The sequence below is a fragment of the Canis aureus genome, chromosome 29, assembly GCF_053574225.1.
Source record: "Canis aureus isolate CA01 chromosome 29, VMU_Caureus_v.1.0, whole genome shotgun sequence".
Taxonomy (NCBI): Eukaryota; Metazoa; Chordata; class Mammalia; order Carnivora; family Canidae; genus Canis; species Canis aureus.
In genome coordinates, this window is record NC_135639.1 from 1096099 (window position 1) to 1109045 (window position 12947).

Below are 12947 nucleotides of genomic sequence, written 5' to 3' on the forward strand. Positions count from 1 at the left end.
CTGGGCAGACCCTGGGGCCCAGGAAGCTGTGGGACGGTGGGGGGTAGGGGGTGGGATGCGGGGAGGGGCAGGTGTGGGACGCAGGGAGGGGCAGGAGTGGGGGCAGGGGAGGGGACAGGGGGCCTGGGGGGGCCCACCTTGCTTTTCTCCTGCTGCAGCTCGATCTGGATGTCGGTGAGCTTGGCCCGCAGCTCCTCATTGGCGGCCTGCAGAGCCGCGAGGACCTCCGCCTTGTCCCCCTTGCCTCGGCCGCCCATGCCCTTCTTGGACATGGTGAGGGTGGCCCAAGGGGTGCCCGGGGTGGGCCGCTCGTCTGGGCTCGGCTGTCCACAGCAAGCTGGGGCAGGTAGCGCCTCGCGGCAGCTCCGCTACATCTTCTTGCTCACCTGGAGGGAAAGCACACCTGGTGAGCAGGTTGGCCTCCCGCCCTAGGTGGGCTGTGTGCGGTCGGGGCCGGGGGCACGGCTGGGGTCTCCTGCCCTGAGGATGCCGTGGGGACTGCACGCCGCGCCCCCAGCCCCAGACCACAGAGGCTGAATTTCACACGTGGGTGTGTGGCCCTGGAGGTGGTGGTGGGTGTGAGCCAAGAGCCTCTGGGGCGGTGGAGTGGAGGCCGGGACCTCCGGACCCTTCCCGTGACCCGAGATCGTCCCCCTGGAGGACGCGCACCTTCACCCTGAGCCAATGTAAGAGGCGAACACGCACCCTCCCCACCCGGCGCGCGGGCACCCTGCCGGGGGCAGCATCGCCCAGCACCACGGGGGGACTCCCGCTGCCCCCCAGGCCGGAGGCTGCATTGCCTTCCCCACGTCCCCGCCCCGGGTGTGCGAAGCAGGCCCACCAGCCGACCGTGTAGACAGTGTGGGCCTGTTCCACAGCAGGAGGCGGGCTCGGGTCATGCTCCACACTTCCGACCCAGGAACCCTGTGCCTCCGTTCCCGCACGAACGGGGGGACAAGGCTGTCCCTAGCCCCCAAGGCTTCCTTCTTGCACCTTAGACACCAGGACAGGGACCCGAGCCACAGAGGGGTCTGTGCCCTGCCCCACCCCAGCTGACAGGCCGGGAAGGTGCCTCCACCACCTGGGGTATCAGGTCAAGGTGCGGCTTTCAGAGCGTGGGCCTGGACGCACCTGTAGGGAGGCGCCCTCCAACTGAGTCCCCACGGCCTCTGGCCTCCCTCCTGGCTCAGTCCCTGAGGCCTCGGGACACAGAATGGGGTCAAAGCCCCCGATGGGCGTGCACGGGGAAGGCCGGGAAGAGGGCTCCCGGTCGGCCCGGGGAGGGATGCGGGAGGCAGCTGCCTTCCAAGGAGGAGGGAGACTGAGGCCGAAAGAGATCGTGGAGACGCAGCTCAGCGGCCCCCGCCTGGGAAGAGATGCCCGCACCCAGGCCCTCTGCTCACAGCCACCTGCCCGGGAGACGAAGAGCACATTCCCCCGAGCACGGGGCCTGAGGCCTGGCTCTCGGTTTGGGGTACACGTTTTGGGTCGCCCCGGGGACCGTCGTGCAGATTTTCCAGCTCGGCACAAAAGGGTCCTCCGCCTGCTTGCAATGCTTCCCTCCTGCCTTCAAGTCCTCATGGGCGGCGGGAGAGACCCCTGGGCTCCTGCCCCCCCCAGGCGAGGCCCGCGGCTGCCCCTGGAAGAAGCGCCGCTTTAACGGGTCCCGGTGGCTCTGGCCCGGCAGGTGAGCTGGTGCCCACGGTCTGCGGGCCGCCTCCACTGCGCCTGCGGCGGGTCGGGGTGCGCAGCGCGGGTTCAGGTGGGGCAAGGCATAGAGAGTTAGAAGTCTTGTCCCACCGGGAGGAAAAGCTCCCCAGTTCCTGCCTTGGTCATCGAGACCTCCTGAAGGGGGGGGGGCGGGGGCGCCCGGGAGGTGGGGCGGGCTGAGGTCTGACTCAGTTTCAGCTCAGGTCATGATCTCAGGGTCGTGGGATCGGCCCCCAGGCTGGATGGTGGCACAAGGGCCTGCCCCCGCCCACCCCGCACCCTCCACGCCTTTCCTCCATCAGGAACACGCTCCCGTGAGGCTCAGCACAGACCCGGTCGGCTCCTGCCCAGACTCAGGGTCCTGCCCCCAGCCCCCAGCCGGATCCCCGGGAGCTGGGTTGCCTCCTCCTTGGTACTGAGCACCCTGCACTGAGAATTTTCAATGCACCAGGAGGTCTTGAGCCCTCCCTGACATCTCCCCAGATGCAGACTTAGTATGTTTCCCTGACACTAATTTGGGGGCAAATAGGATAAACATGGGCAATAGGAACCAGCTAAATCCCCGTCCCTCTGAGGGCACCGGGCGGGGCGGCCCCCTCGCCCACACCCAGCGGGGTTTCTGGAGGCCTCCTCTGGGAGCGTGCTTGATGGGATTACTGCCCGAGGGGAAGGGGATTTTCATGCCTGACCCCAGATCCTATTTGTGCTAATGAATTAGCGTTAAGCCTTCAGGGGATGAGAGTCTGGTGGAAGGAAGCGTCTGGCGGCCTGTGTTAAGGGGACAGACCACGTGGACGGCAGAGGTGGCACCAGCAAGTGCCGGGTCTCTTGCTCCGAGCCAGCCGCGTCTGTGCGCCCCAGCTTTCCCTCCGTGCCCACACCCGGGAAAGCACCAGCTGTGAGGAGCACGTCCAGGTCACGGATGCCCCGTCGTTCCTGTCACCCTGGGGGACAGAAGGGGTGGCCGGAGGGAGACCGAGGCCTTGGGAGGGCGGCCTTTGCTGGGTGCTCCGGGCTGAGCACTGGGCCCTGCCTGGAAGACTCAGCGACTGCTGGAAGCAGGGGCTGGGGGTGGAGGGTGGGGTCAGAGCAGGTCAACCCAGGGTGCTGCACCAGCCCCCCACCCCGCAGGTCATGGGCAGGCCCAGCCAACACTGTTTGAACCCCAGACCCCTCAGGCCTCCGGCTCCCTGTCGTGTCTTGGAGCTCAGCCGGCAGGTGCTGCAGGGGTGCGGGGAGGGGGGCGCCCAGGACAACGCTGTGCATCCCCAATATTTCCTGGACTGACTAGCCCCCCCCCCCAGTCAGTCACGAACCTTCTTGGGGGACCCCGGCTGAGCGGGAGAAGCGGGCGGGTCACGGTCACGCCTCAGGCTCGCGCACAGACCGACGCTGATTCGCCGCCAGCACGTGTGTCACCCTCCGTCGGGAGGTCGTTACGTGGTCAGACTGACACCGTCCGCCCACCTGCGCGGGGTCTCCGAGGACGGAGTAAATAGGGGAGCTCCGCTCTCCGAGCAAGTGCTCCCTGCCCGCACCCGACAACCTCCGAGCCGCCGACCCGCTAACGAGGAAGCCGCCTGGCTGGCCTCCGGGATTTTCCCACCCAGAGCCCACGGTTCGCGCTCCACACCGTGTGGACGGAGGAGCTCAGACCCGGGACAGCCTCCCGCGTGCACACCCGGCCGGCGGCCCGCGTCACGAAGGGGCTTCAACCTCCTGAAGCCCATGGTATGGGACTCGGGTCCTTTCCCGGTGAAACCCTTTATCTACAGAGAGGAAGGGAGGTGCCGATGCTTCCAGCCCTTATCACGTCCACGGGCTGCGAGGTGCGGGCGGCGAGGAGGCGGGAGGGCCCGAGGGCCCCGTCCAGCCCCACGGGGACAAACGCCCGCGGGAGCAGGCCCTGTCGGGCTCTCGGCCCGGGACAGGCGTCTCAGGGAGCCCCTCTCAGGCTGGGCCCCCAGGGTGAGCCGGGGGGAGGCCGGGTGAGGGCCTGGGGTAACCTCGCGACACCCAGCTCCCCCATCAGAACTCACTTTTCCCGGGAAATGTGAAGACCCCCCGGAGAGGGGATCAGCGGCCACGCGGTGCCAGCCGCGTGTGCAGACGCGAGTCTGATCCACACCTGGAGACCTGGAGGCTCGAGTGGCGCTAGGGGCGGGGGTGGGGAGCGGGGAGCAGCCCTGGGGTCTGGGCGGGGGGTGGGTGGCGGTGAAGGAGCCCGGGGCGCACCCACCGTCAGTGTGGACCCCGGGACAGCCCCGGACCACGGCGGACCCTCAAGCACGCGGGGCCTGTCCCACCGCTGACCACGGGGCGGCCACAGGACAGACGGAGGGTCCGCGGGGGGCGGGGGGCAAAGAGGCCTCAGCTCGACTCGATGCACGTCTCTAGAAGCTCGCGAGTCCGGGTGTGTCACGAGAGGTCACGGGGTGGGGGCGTCCCCGACGGCCAGGGGCAGGACCCCGCGCGCCCGCCCCCGAGCCGCCACTGACCCACCGCCGTTCAGGATGGAGACAGACGAACACGGGTCCCCAGCTCACGAGGGAACCTCCGGATCGCCCGCCCAACACCAGCTCTTCAGGGTGAGGAAGCCGGGGTCCGGCGGGAGCGCGTCCTGGGGGGCCCGGCGCCGCCTCCCGACAGAGCCCAGGCCTGGCGAGCCGCGAGGACGGTGACGGTGACGCCCTCGCTGCGGGGCTCTCGGCCCGGCCCCCGGGGGCCCTGCCTCAGGCGTGGCCGGACTCTGCTGCGTGCGGGCCCCCGGCCGGCCTCGCCCCTCACACGCGGCCCAGCACCAAACCCCAAAACATTTACAGGAGGGGCGCCCGCCTGGGAGGCTCAGGGGGCTGAGCCTCCAACTGGGTTTCGGCCCAGGCCATGACCTCGGGGCCGGGGATTGAGCACAGCTCCACGCTCCGCTGGGGCCTGCGGCTCCCTCTCCCTCTGCCCCTCCCCTGCTTGTGCTCCCTAAACAGAAAACAAATAAACAAAAGCTTTTTTAAAAAATTTAAAGAATTAAAAAAATAAATTCAGCCCCAACCATATAAAACTCACAAGGTTGGGCGTCCAATCAAAATGACCGGCCGTCAATATCACTCAGTTAAACTGCGGAGAAAACACGCGGCCAAGACTCGGGCAGCAGGACTCCGGTGACGGGGAAAACCAAGCAACGCTTTAAACAAGCGCAGCCGCAGGTCGCAGGCCTCGCAGGCCCCGCAGGCGCGGACGTGAGAGCACCGTGCCGATAGCACCCCGATAACACCCACGGGCCGGCAGGGGCAGGAAGCACGAGCACGGGAGGAAAGATCCAGACCAGGAGCTCGGAGAGGAGAGCGCGTGTCTGAGCCCAACAGGCGCCACCAGCACAACCACAGCCCGGAGGGAGGGCCCGAGAGCCCGAGGCCGCAGGAAGCGCAGCCCAGACAGGATGACGACCCTGTGGAAGCTCACGCGGTCCGCCCCTCTCTCATCGACCACCCCCAACAGGAAGCTTTTTTTTTTTTGCTTGTTTTATTTTATTTATTTATTCATGAGACACAGAGTCAGAGAGAGAGAGAGAGGCAGAGACCCAGGCAGAGGGAGAAGCAGGCCCCATGCAGGGAGCCCGATGCAGGACTCGATCCCAGGTCCCCAGGATCAGGCCCTGGACCCAAGGCAGGCGCTAAACCGCTGAGCCGCCCGGGCTGCCCTTTTTTGCTTGTTTTAAACTCTTCAATTAATCACTCTTCTTACATCTTTAGGACAAAATACATATGAATGGAAATGTAAGTTTTTATGGCAACCGAGGTTGCGATCACGTCTTGCAGACTGAGTGGTCGCTGCAGTGGTTACGGCTGTGCACCAGGCTCAAGCAGCACACGTGCCACAAACTCCGATCCATTGGCAGATATAAAAAGTAAAGTCGCATTTGAAAGGCACCTCTGTGTCATCTGGTCGGACCGCGGGGGTTTCCCTGTGCCGGGTGCCCAGGGGTCCCGGGCAGGGGTGGGTGAGGCTCGGGGCAGGGCCTGGTGGGCGGGCGGGCTCCACTACAAGGAAGCTCGTGACTGGTGCCAGACGAGGTGTGACCCCCGCCACCCACAGCCTTCCAGGTCCCCCCGTGAGGACGTATCTCACTGTGTGAAGACCACCGGCCTCCTGAGTAACAGGCCCTCAGGCTGAGCTCATACCTCGCAGGGTTCCCTGTAAAATGGGCCAGAAATGGGATTTCAGGGCAGAAAACAGAAACCCACCGTGTGCCCTGCTCCCTCCGGGCAGGGCAGCCGGGCCGGGTGAGCAGGAGCGTCCCCGGGGCTGCGTCCCCACGCTCAGGCCAGGCACCCCGAGGGGAAGGCTGCGTCCCTGCCAAAGGAGTCAGGGCGACAAGGAGGAAGGGCCGCCCTGGGGCCAGCTCCCCGCAGAGTCCCTCCTGCCCCAGGAGCCCCCTCAGCCGGCGGAACTGGCCCCCGGGAAGGCCCAGGCTTGTTGACAAGGAACATCCTCTCTCGGGGGCCTGGCGGTCCTGGCGGGTCGGCGGGTCAGGAACGTGGTCTGCACCCTGCTCCCAGAAGCCCCGGGGGCCACCCCGAAGCCTGGCTCTCCCCAGTGGGTTTGGATGTCACTCCCCTCGGCCGGTGGCATCTGTCCTCATCACACCGGCTTCTTGCATTATTGCCCCAAATACAGAAAGAGTTTAAATGAAAAAATTAAATGTTTTCCAATCTTCGTGCTCGTTTACAGCTTCTCTGGCTCTGAAACCCGGCAGCCACTGAACTGAAGTGTCAGGCGGGGGCGGGGGGGGGGGTGTCCGCCGGTGTGTTAGCGCCCGAGCCCGGCGGAGGCTGGTGGCCACTGCTTGGCTCGGGGCCCCGGGGGAGGCCTCGGCCCAGGAGGGGACCCAGCCTCTGAGCCCCCAGTCCAAGCCTGAGACCAAGACCACAGTGACCCCCAAACAGGGCAGTCGATCCTTACAGTCAGAGAAACAGCCATAGAAACTGAGGCTCAGGCTCGCTCCCCCCATGCTCCGGGCACGGGGACGAAGGCCACGGATGCAGCAGGTAACTAGGTAGACGCTAGACGGGCAGGTGCAGGAGAAGGTGGCCACACAGAGGGACAGTCAGCGCTCCTTCTCCTTCCCAGCAACGAGGCTTCCTACCGCGGCTGGAGGGGCCCCGGCGTTCGGGGGGGCACCCAGCTGTTTCCAAAAAGGTTTGTGTTTTCTTGTGGAAAAGCGCACATGAGCCCGCGCCCTGGCTCTGAGGCCTGCTGAGCCCCTGCCCGCATGTGTCCCCAATGCCAGTAAAGGTCACACGGTCCACGGAGGCTCCAAAGGGCTGCGGTCAGCGGCCAGGACTGCAAGTCCCAACGGGGCCTGGCTGGTCCTGGGAGTCCTGCACGGCACCTGGAGGGCAGCCAAGGGGACCTGGGGGCTGCGCTCGTCGGCGTCGGCACCTGTCCAGGGCCGCAAGGGCCAGAAGGACAGCAGAGCACGACCGGGCCGGCCCAGAGCAGGAGGGCCTGTGCGTGGCTGTGGACGCGTGATCCAGGGTCAGCGCCGAGTGCGGGGACGGTCGGCTGTCTACCCAGCGCTCAGTAACCGCGTGTCCACAAGGGAAAACTCACCGCGGACGAGTCGCTGTGCAGGGGCTCCGGCCGTAACCGTGGAAGGTGGGGCAGCAGGCCTCAGGGGAAGGGCCAGAGGTCCAGAGCCCGGGGATGGCCAGGGCCTTGAACAGGACGCCAGCACAGTCCCCGGGAAGGAGCGCCGTGGCCACGCGACATGAAGAAATCCCACCGCCCGAGGGACCGAGGGGCACGAACAGGCTCGTGTCAGCATTGGCGGAGGCGTCCAGGATGCACCTGCACGAGGGACAGTGCCCAGGACACACGGAGAACGCTGGGAGGCCGGGGGAAGTCAGACAAGCCAGTGGGACACGGACACACGAGTCCAATGAGCGCTTCACACCAGAGGACACCGGCCGGGCATGAGCCTGGGACGATGGGGGCTCCCTTGTCCTGCATTAGGCGACCCTGCCGGGCCCGGGAACCTCACCCAGACTCCCAGGCTCCCCCTGCGTGGCCCTCACCCCTGCCCCGCCCCGGTCCCTGCCCCACGACAGGCTGGCACCTGCGTCTGAGCCCGTGTCCATCCCCGCAGCGGCCAGGGTGTCACCACGGGCTCCCTCGCACGCTCCTCCCTTCGCGGGCTCGCAGTTGTGCACCGCGGGGCCTACTGCCTGACGACGGGGCTGCCCTGTCACCTACCCCCTCGCACGTGGAGAACCTGACCGGTTCAGCGCCGGTCCGCCTGTCGCAGCCAGAAGAGAAATTCAGGAAGCACATCGCTCACGGAAAAGGCCTCAGAACGAGGGTTTTGCAGATATAATTTAGGGGGAAACGCTGCAGTGGTTGCTGGCATCCGTCACGGGTGGAAGAACAGATCAACTGAGGGCTGTTAGCTTGTATATGATCGGGGGGGGGGGTCTGATGGAAGCCGAGAAATGAGGGGGGAAGAGGCCGCACAGCAGCGGACAAGATCCGAGCGGGCGCACAGGTCAGCTCCGCCCTGAATCCGCGGGGGCTTTACTCCAGAAATGGCTCTTTCGGGTAAAAGGGAAGTTGCTCAGGGAAGCATCCAGAAACCTCTGTGCTCTGGTGGGAGTCGCGGTGGGGATGCCGCGGGCGGGCCACCGCTGGCACTAGGAGCTCCCGTCCTGAGAACGGCGTCCCTGAGACGGCGAGGCGTGTGGCGCAGACGCCAGGCAGACGAGCTGTTGGGTGCGTGGAGGGCTCAGCAGGGGCCGGCCGGCCGCTTCCACCGCTTGTAAAGGCACCTGCACTTCCCTGGAAGGTCCCAGAACTTCCTGCTACTGACATGGCTCACATTTAAGTGAGATTTTGTCTTCCTTGATTAACCAATATATACTGCGTATCTGTCACCTGAGAATATGCTCACTGTGCACTGGGGGGCTCCGTGGGTGAAGCATCTGCCTTCAGCTCAGGTCATGATCTTGGATCCTGGGATCGAGCCCCGTGTTGGGCTTCTGCTTGGCAGGGAGTCTGCTTCTCCTTCTTCCTCTGCCCTACCCCACCCTGCTTGTTCTCTCTCTCTCTCTCTCATGAATAAATAAAATCTTTAAAAAATAAAAATAAAATAAAAATACACCTATAAAGTGCCTTTATTAGTGTTTTTTTTGCAGAATATTTACATTGTTAGTATAAACCTGAAATTTCCAGCTCCTTGCCATTTTATCCATGGAAACAATTTTTTTTTTTTTTTTAGATTTTTAAAAAAATAAAACAAGATTTCTTAGAAACATGACTAATTCCATCCAGCAGAACTACTGTGTTGACTTAGGAAAGAGGGTCAGTAGTTAGCCTGTGAACACACAGGGAGCCCTTGGTGAGGGGGGCGTATACTGGTCCCCCAATACTGTCTGCATCCTAACCCTGGAACGTGTGAACATGGGACTTGATGAGACAACGGGGATTTCACAGGCATGTTCAGGTTGAGACTCTGAGATGGGGTCTGTGGCCCCCGATCCAATCACACAAGTCCTAAAGGCAGAGCCCCTTTCCCGGGGAAGGCCTGAGGGGCGCGGCCTGAGGAAGATGTGGCCGTCACCACTGGCCTGAGATGGTGAGTCAGGGGTCGACACCACTGCTGGGCACAGAGCCTTCAGGTCACACAGCACAGGGACATGGACCCCAAGGCCCCATGGTACAGAGCTGAGCTCTGCTAACACCAGGGAGCAAGGACACAGACCCCCTAGTCCCCACCCTGAACCCCCAGAAAGGACAGCAGCTGGCCACACAGCTGCAGCCATGAAGGAAGATGGACCCACTCGGTGACACCCTGAGACCCTCGTGACCGAGGTGCCCAGCGACAGCACTACATGTGGGACTTGCAGAAATATAACTTTTGGTTGCTCTAGTCAAAGTCATGTCATGTTGCTAAGCAGGATAAACCCCAACCTTGCGAATGCCCATGAATGAGAAAGATCACACGGTTCAGAAACAGGCCCCACATTATAGTCCACATTCGTGATGTTCCACAAGCAGGGGAAGGACTTCACTCAAAAACACTAGATTAGTTGGCTAATTGTCAAAGAAAAATAGATCTACGGATACTGTCTTCCTAATGAAACTCTAAGTGGATTGAAGAGAACTGAGGATGAAAATCAAAGCAGGGAAAGTAGAAATGAACATTTCTCAAATCTCGGGAGAGAGAGGCCTTCCTAGGCTTAGAGGAGATAAAAGGAATTTGTAACAGGAAAAGCCAACAGATTCCACTACATTAAAAATTTACATCTCCTCATCACAGATGTCGTGCAATTAAGGAGCTAAAAACAAGCTGAAGCAGTATTTGCAGTAAATTCAATTAAAAAGTTAATAACTATATCAGGAGATCATGAAACTCACTGATAAAAACTAAGATCTTACAAGAGAAGTGGGTAAGTACTCAGATAATTTACAAAGAAAGAAAAAAAGTTAGTTTAAATCACAAGAAAACCTCCTCTACTTACAATGTAGGAAAATCACAAGAGAATGTCTCACTCATAATCTACAAAATCCTATCTTTCCTTAAGCCCATTGGTCCTGGGATCAAGCCCCGAGTCAGGCTCTCTTCTCTGTTCAGGGGGGAGTCTGCTTCTCCCTCTCCCTCTGCCCGTCCCCCTGCTCGTGCACTCTCTCTCTCCCAAATAGATAAATAAAATCTGAAAGAAAGAAAGAAAGAAAGAAAGAAAGAAAGAAAGAAAGAAAGAAAGAAGGAAGGAAGGAAGGAAGGAAGGAAGGAAGGAAGGAAGGAAGGAAGAAAGAAAGAAAGAAAGAAAGAAAGAAAGAAAGAAAGAAAGAAAGAAAGAAAAAGAGCTGAAGTGCCAAGGCAACCAAGGCACCAAATTCCAAGGGGTGACCTGCCCGTCTGAAGGGAGGCAAGCACAGCTGGCTCACCGCTGGCAGAGCACTGGAGAAAGAAATAGGTAAGAAGAAAATTAGCTCCCATTTTAACATGATTCTAAGGGCTGGATGTGGGCTGGCAGCTCAGTTTGGAATCACTGGAGCCCAAACACAAGAGTGGTTGAGGGCAGGACAGAGCTGGAAGGGCTCCCTACATGGTGCAGACGTGCAAGAGGCCATCTGCTGCCTGGACAGGTACAAGACTCTCCCTGACAACAGAACCCATGTTGCACGCAAAGCAAAAAGCCTTAAGCCAGTGGGAGAAGGTCAGCAAGCCCTCCTGTCCACAAGGTCACTGAGATAAGGATGAAACTAAAATCCCTCCTTCCTTCCGGCCACAGGATCTAAAAAAGAATCCCTGCCTCCAGGGTAAGAGTCGAAACCCAAAACGCCTGCCCCTGGAGAGGAAGACAGAGGCCCCCTTGGGCTCAGGGTCCTGCACTGACACAGAGAAGAGCCTGGCTGCTGTGGAGGGGGGCAGGGATCCTCAGAAGGCGGACCGCCCAAGTTCAGGCACATATGCTTCTACGATCTAAGGCTGCCCAGAAGAAACTGAGATCCACTTTCCTCAAAACAAGCTTCACACTGAGTAACAAGCCACATCAGTCCAGCTGGGTGAGGGGCAAGGCTGCAGAAAGGGCCCCTTCTGGGGAGCCGGTGAGCAGGGAGTGTTGGAAGCTGAGGCTGCGTCAGGAACATGGAACAGAGCCTGCGGCACTCCAGGCACCAGACTGAGCAGAGTGTCGGCAGCCTACCATGAGGAATCCGAACCCCGTGCTGGACTGGACGTGATGACAGAAACTACAAACCCCTAACCCAGTTCAGCTACTTCCTGGGTCGATTCAAGCTCACACACTAACTCAAGACGTGTCTGTATCTGTGCTTAAAGATTATTTTCTTCAAATATTGTTTCCTGTTCCTCTACAGACAATGTCTGACATTCAATAAAAAATTACAAGACACAGGGCACCTGGGGGGCTCGGTCAGTTGAGTGTCTGCCTTCAGCTCAGGTCATGATCCCGGGGTCCTGGGATCGAGACCCATGTCAGGCTCCCTCTCAACAGGGAGTCTGCTTCTCCCTCCCCTTCTGCTGCTCCCCCTACTTATGCTCTCTCTATCTGTCAAATAAATAAATAAAATATTTTTAAAAAATCATGAGAAACAGAAAAAGAAAACAAAAACCAAGGAAAACAACCCACTGTCAAGCAATCAGAAGAACTAGACTCAGAGGCGTGGAGTTGTTCCAGCTAGCAGACATAACATTTAAGTAACTAGGACTAATATGCTCAAGGGTCTAATGGAAAAGATGGACATCATGGATGAAGCAGAGAAATGGGAACTATAGGAAAGGCTCAAGTGGAAACATTAGAAACAATGATCATGACATCAGAGGTGAAGAATTCCTTCAACTGGCTCAGCAGAGGAATCGACACGGCTGAGGGAAATCTCCATGAACCTGAAGACAGGAAACTGTCCAACATGAAACACGGGAGAAGAAGAAAGCAGAGTCTCCAACAGTGTCAGTCAAAGTGGAGCCACCTGGAGGAGGAGGTGGGGGTGGAGTCTCAGAGTAAAATCAGAACACAGGGAGGAGAAATATGTAAAGAAATAAAACAACAGGGGATTGTTCAAAATTAGCCAAACACGACAACTGACAGATTCTAGATCCACAAACAGGAAGAGGAAATGTAGACATGTTATAGGCAAACTGATGAAAACCAGAACTAAAGAAAAAGTCTTGAACAGAACCAAAGAAGTTGGTTCTTCTGTAAGAAGTTTTTAAAAATAAATATTTTTTAAAAACCCAGAAAATAACAAGTCGAGTCGTGGATAAATTGGAACAGTCATTCATGGTTGGCGGGAATGTAAAATGGTGCAGCTGCTTCAGGAAACAGTCTGACATTTCCTACACAGTTTGATAGTTACCATATGATCCAGCAATTCCATTCCTAGGGAGGTACCCCGGAGAGATGAAAAACATGTCCACACAAAGGTCATGGCAGTGTTATTCACAGTAGCCAAAAAGTGGAGATGACACAAATGCTCATCAGCTGACAGGTGGACAAATAAAACATGGTATAGCCATATGACGGAACATCATTCAGCAACTAGCAGGAATGACATACTGATACAGGCTACAGTAGGGATGGACCTTGAAAACACGACATCACATGAAAGAAGCTGGACGTATGAGGTCATATACTGTATGATTCCATTTCTAAGGAAATGTCCAGAAAAGGCAAATTTAGAGAGAAAGAAAGTAGATGAGTAGTTGCCGCAGGCTTAAGACAGGA

At 59.3% G+C, this 12947-nt stretch overlaps 1 protein-coding gene across 27 annotated transcripts in view; it reads right to left on the reverse strand.

Moving 5' to 3' along the window:
- Positions 1–12947, reverse strand: part of JAKMIP3 (Janus kinase and microtubule interacting protein 3) — a 96750-nt gene that overhangs the window by 51616 nt on the left and 32187 nt on the right. For all 27 annotated transcript variants that reach the window (XM_077877143.1, XM_077877144.1, XM_077877152.1 and 24 more), the window contains exon 2: positions 138–386. In XM_077877143.1, coding sequence (XP_077733269.1) covers positions 138–272 — 135 coding nt within the window. In that variant the 5' untranslated portion in view covers positions 273–386. The remainder of the gene's footprint in view (positions 1–137; positions 387–12947) is intronic.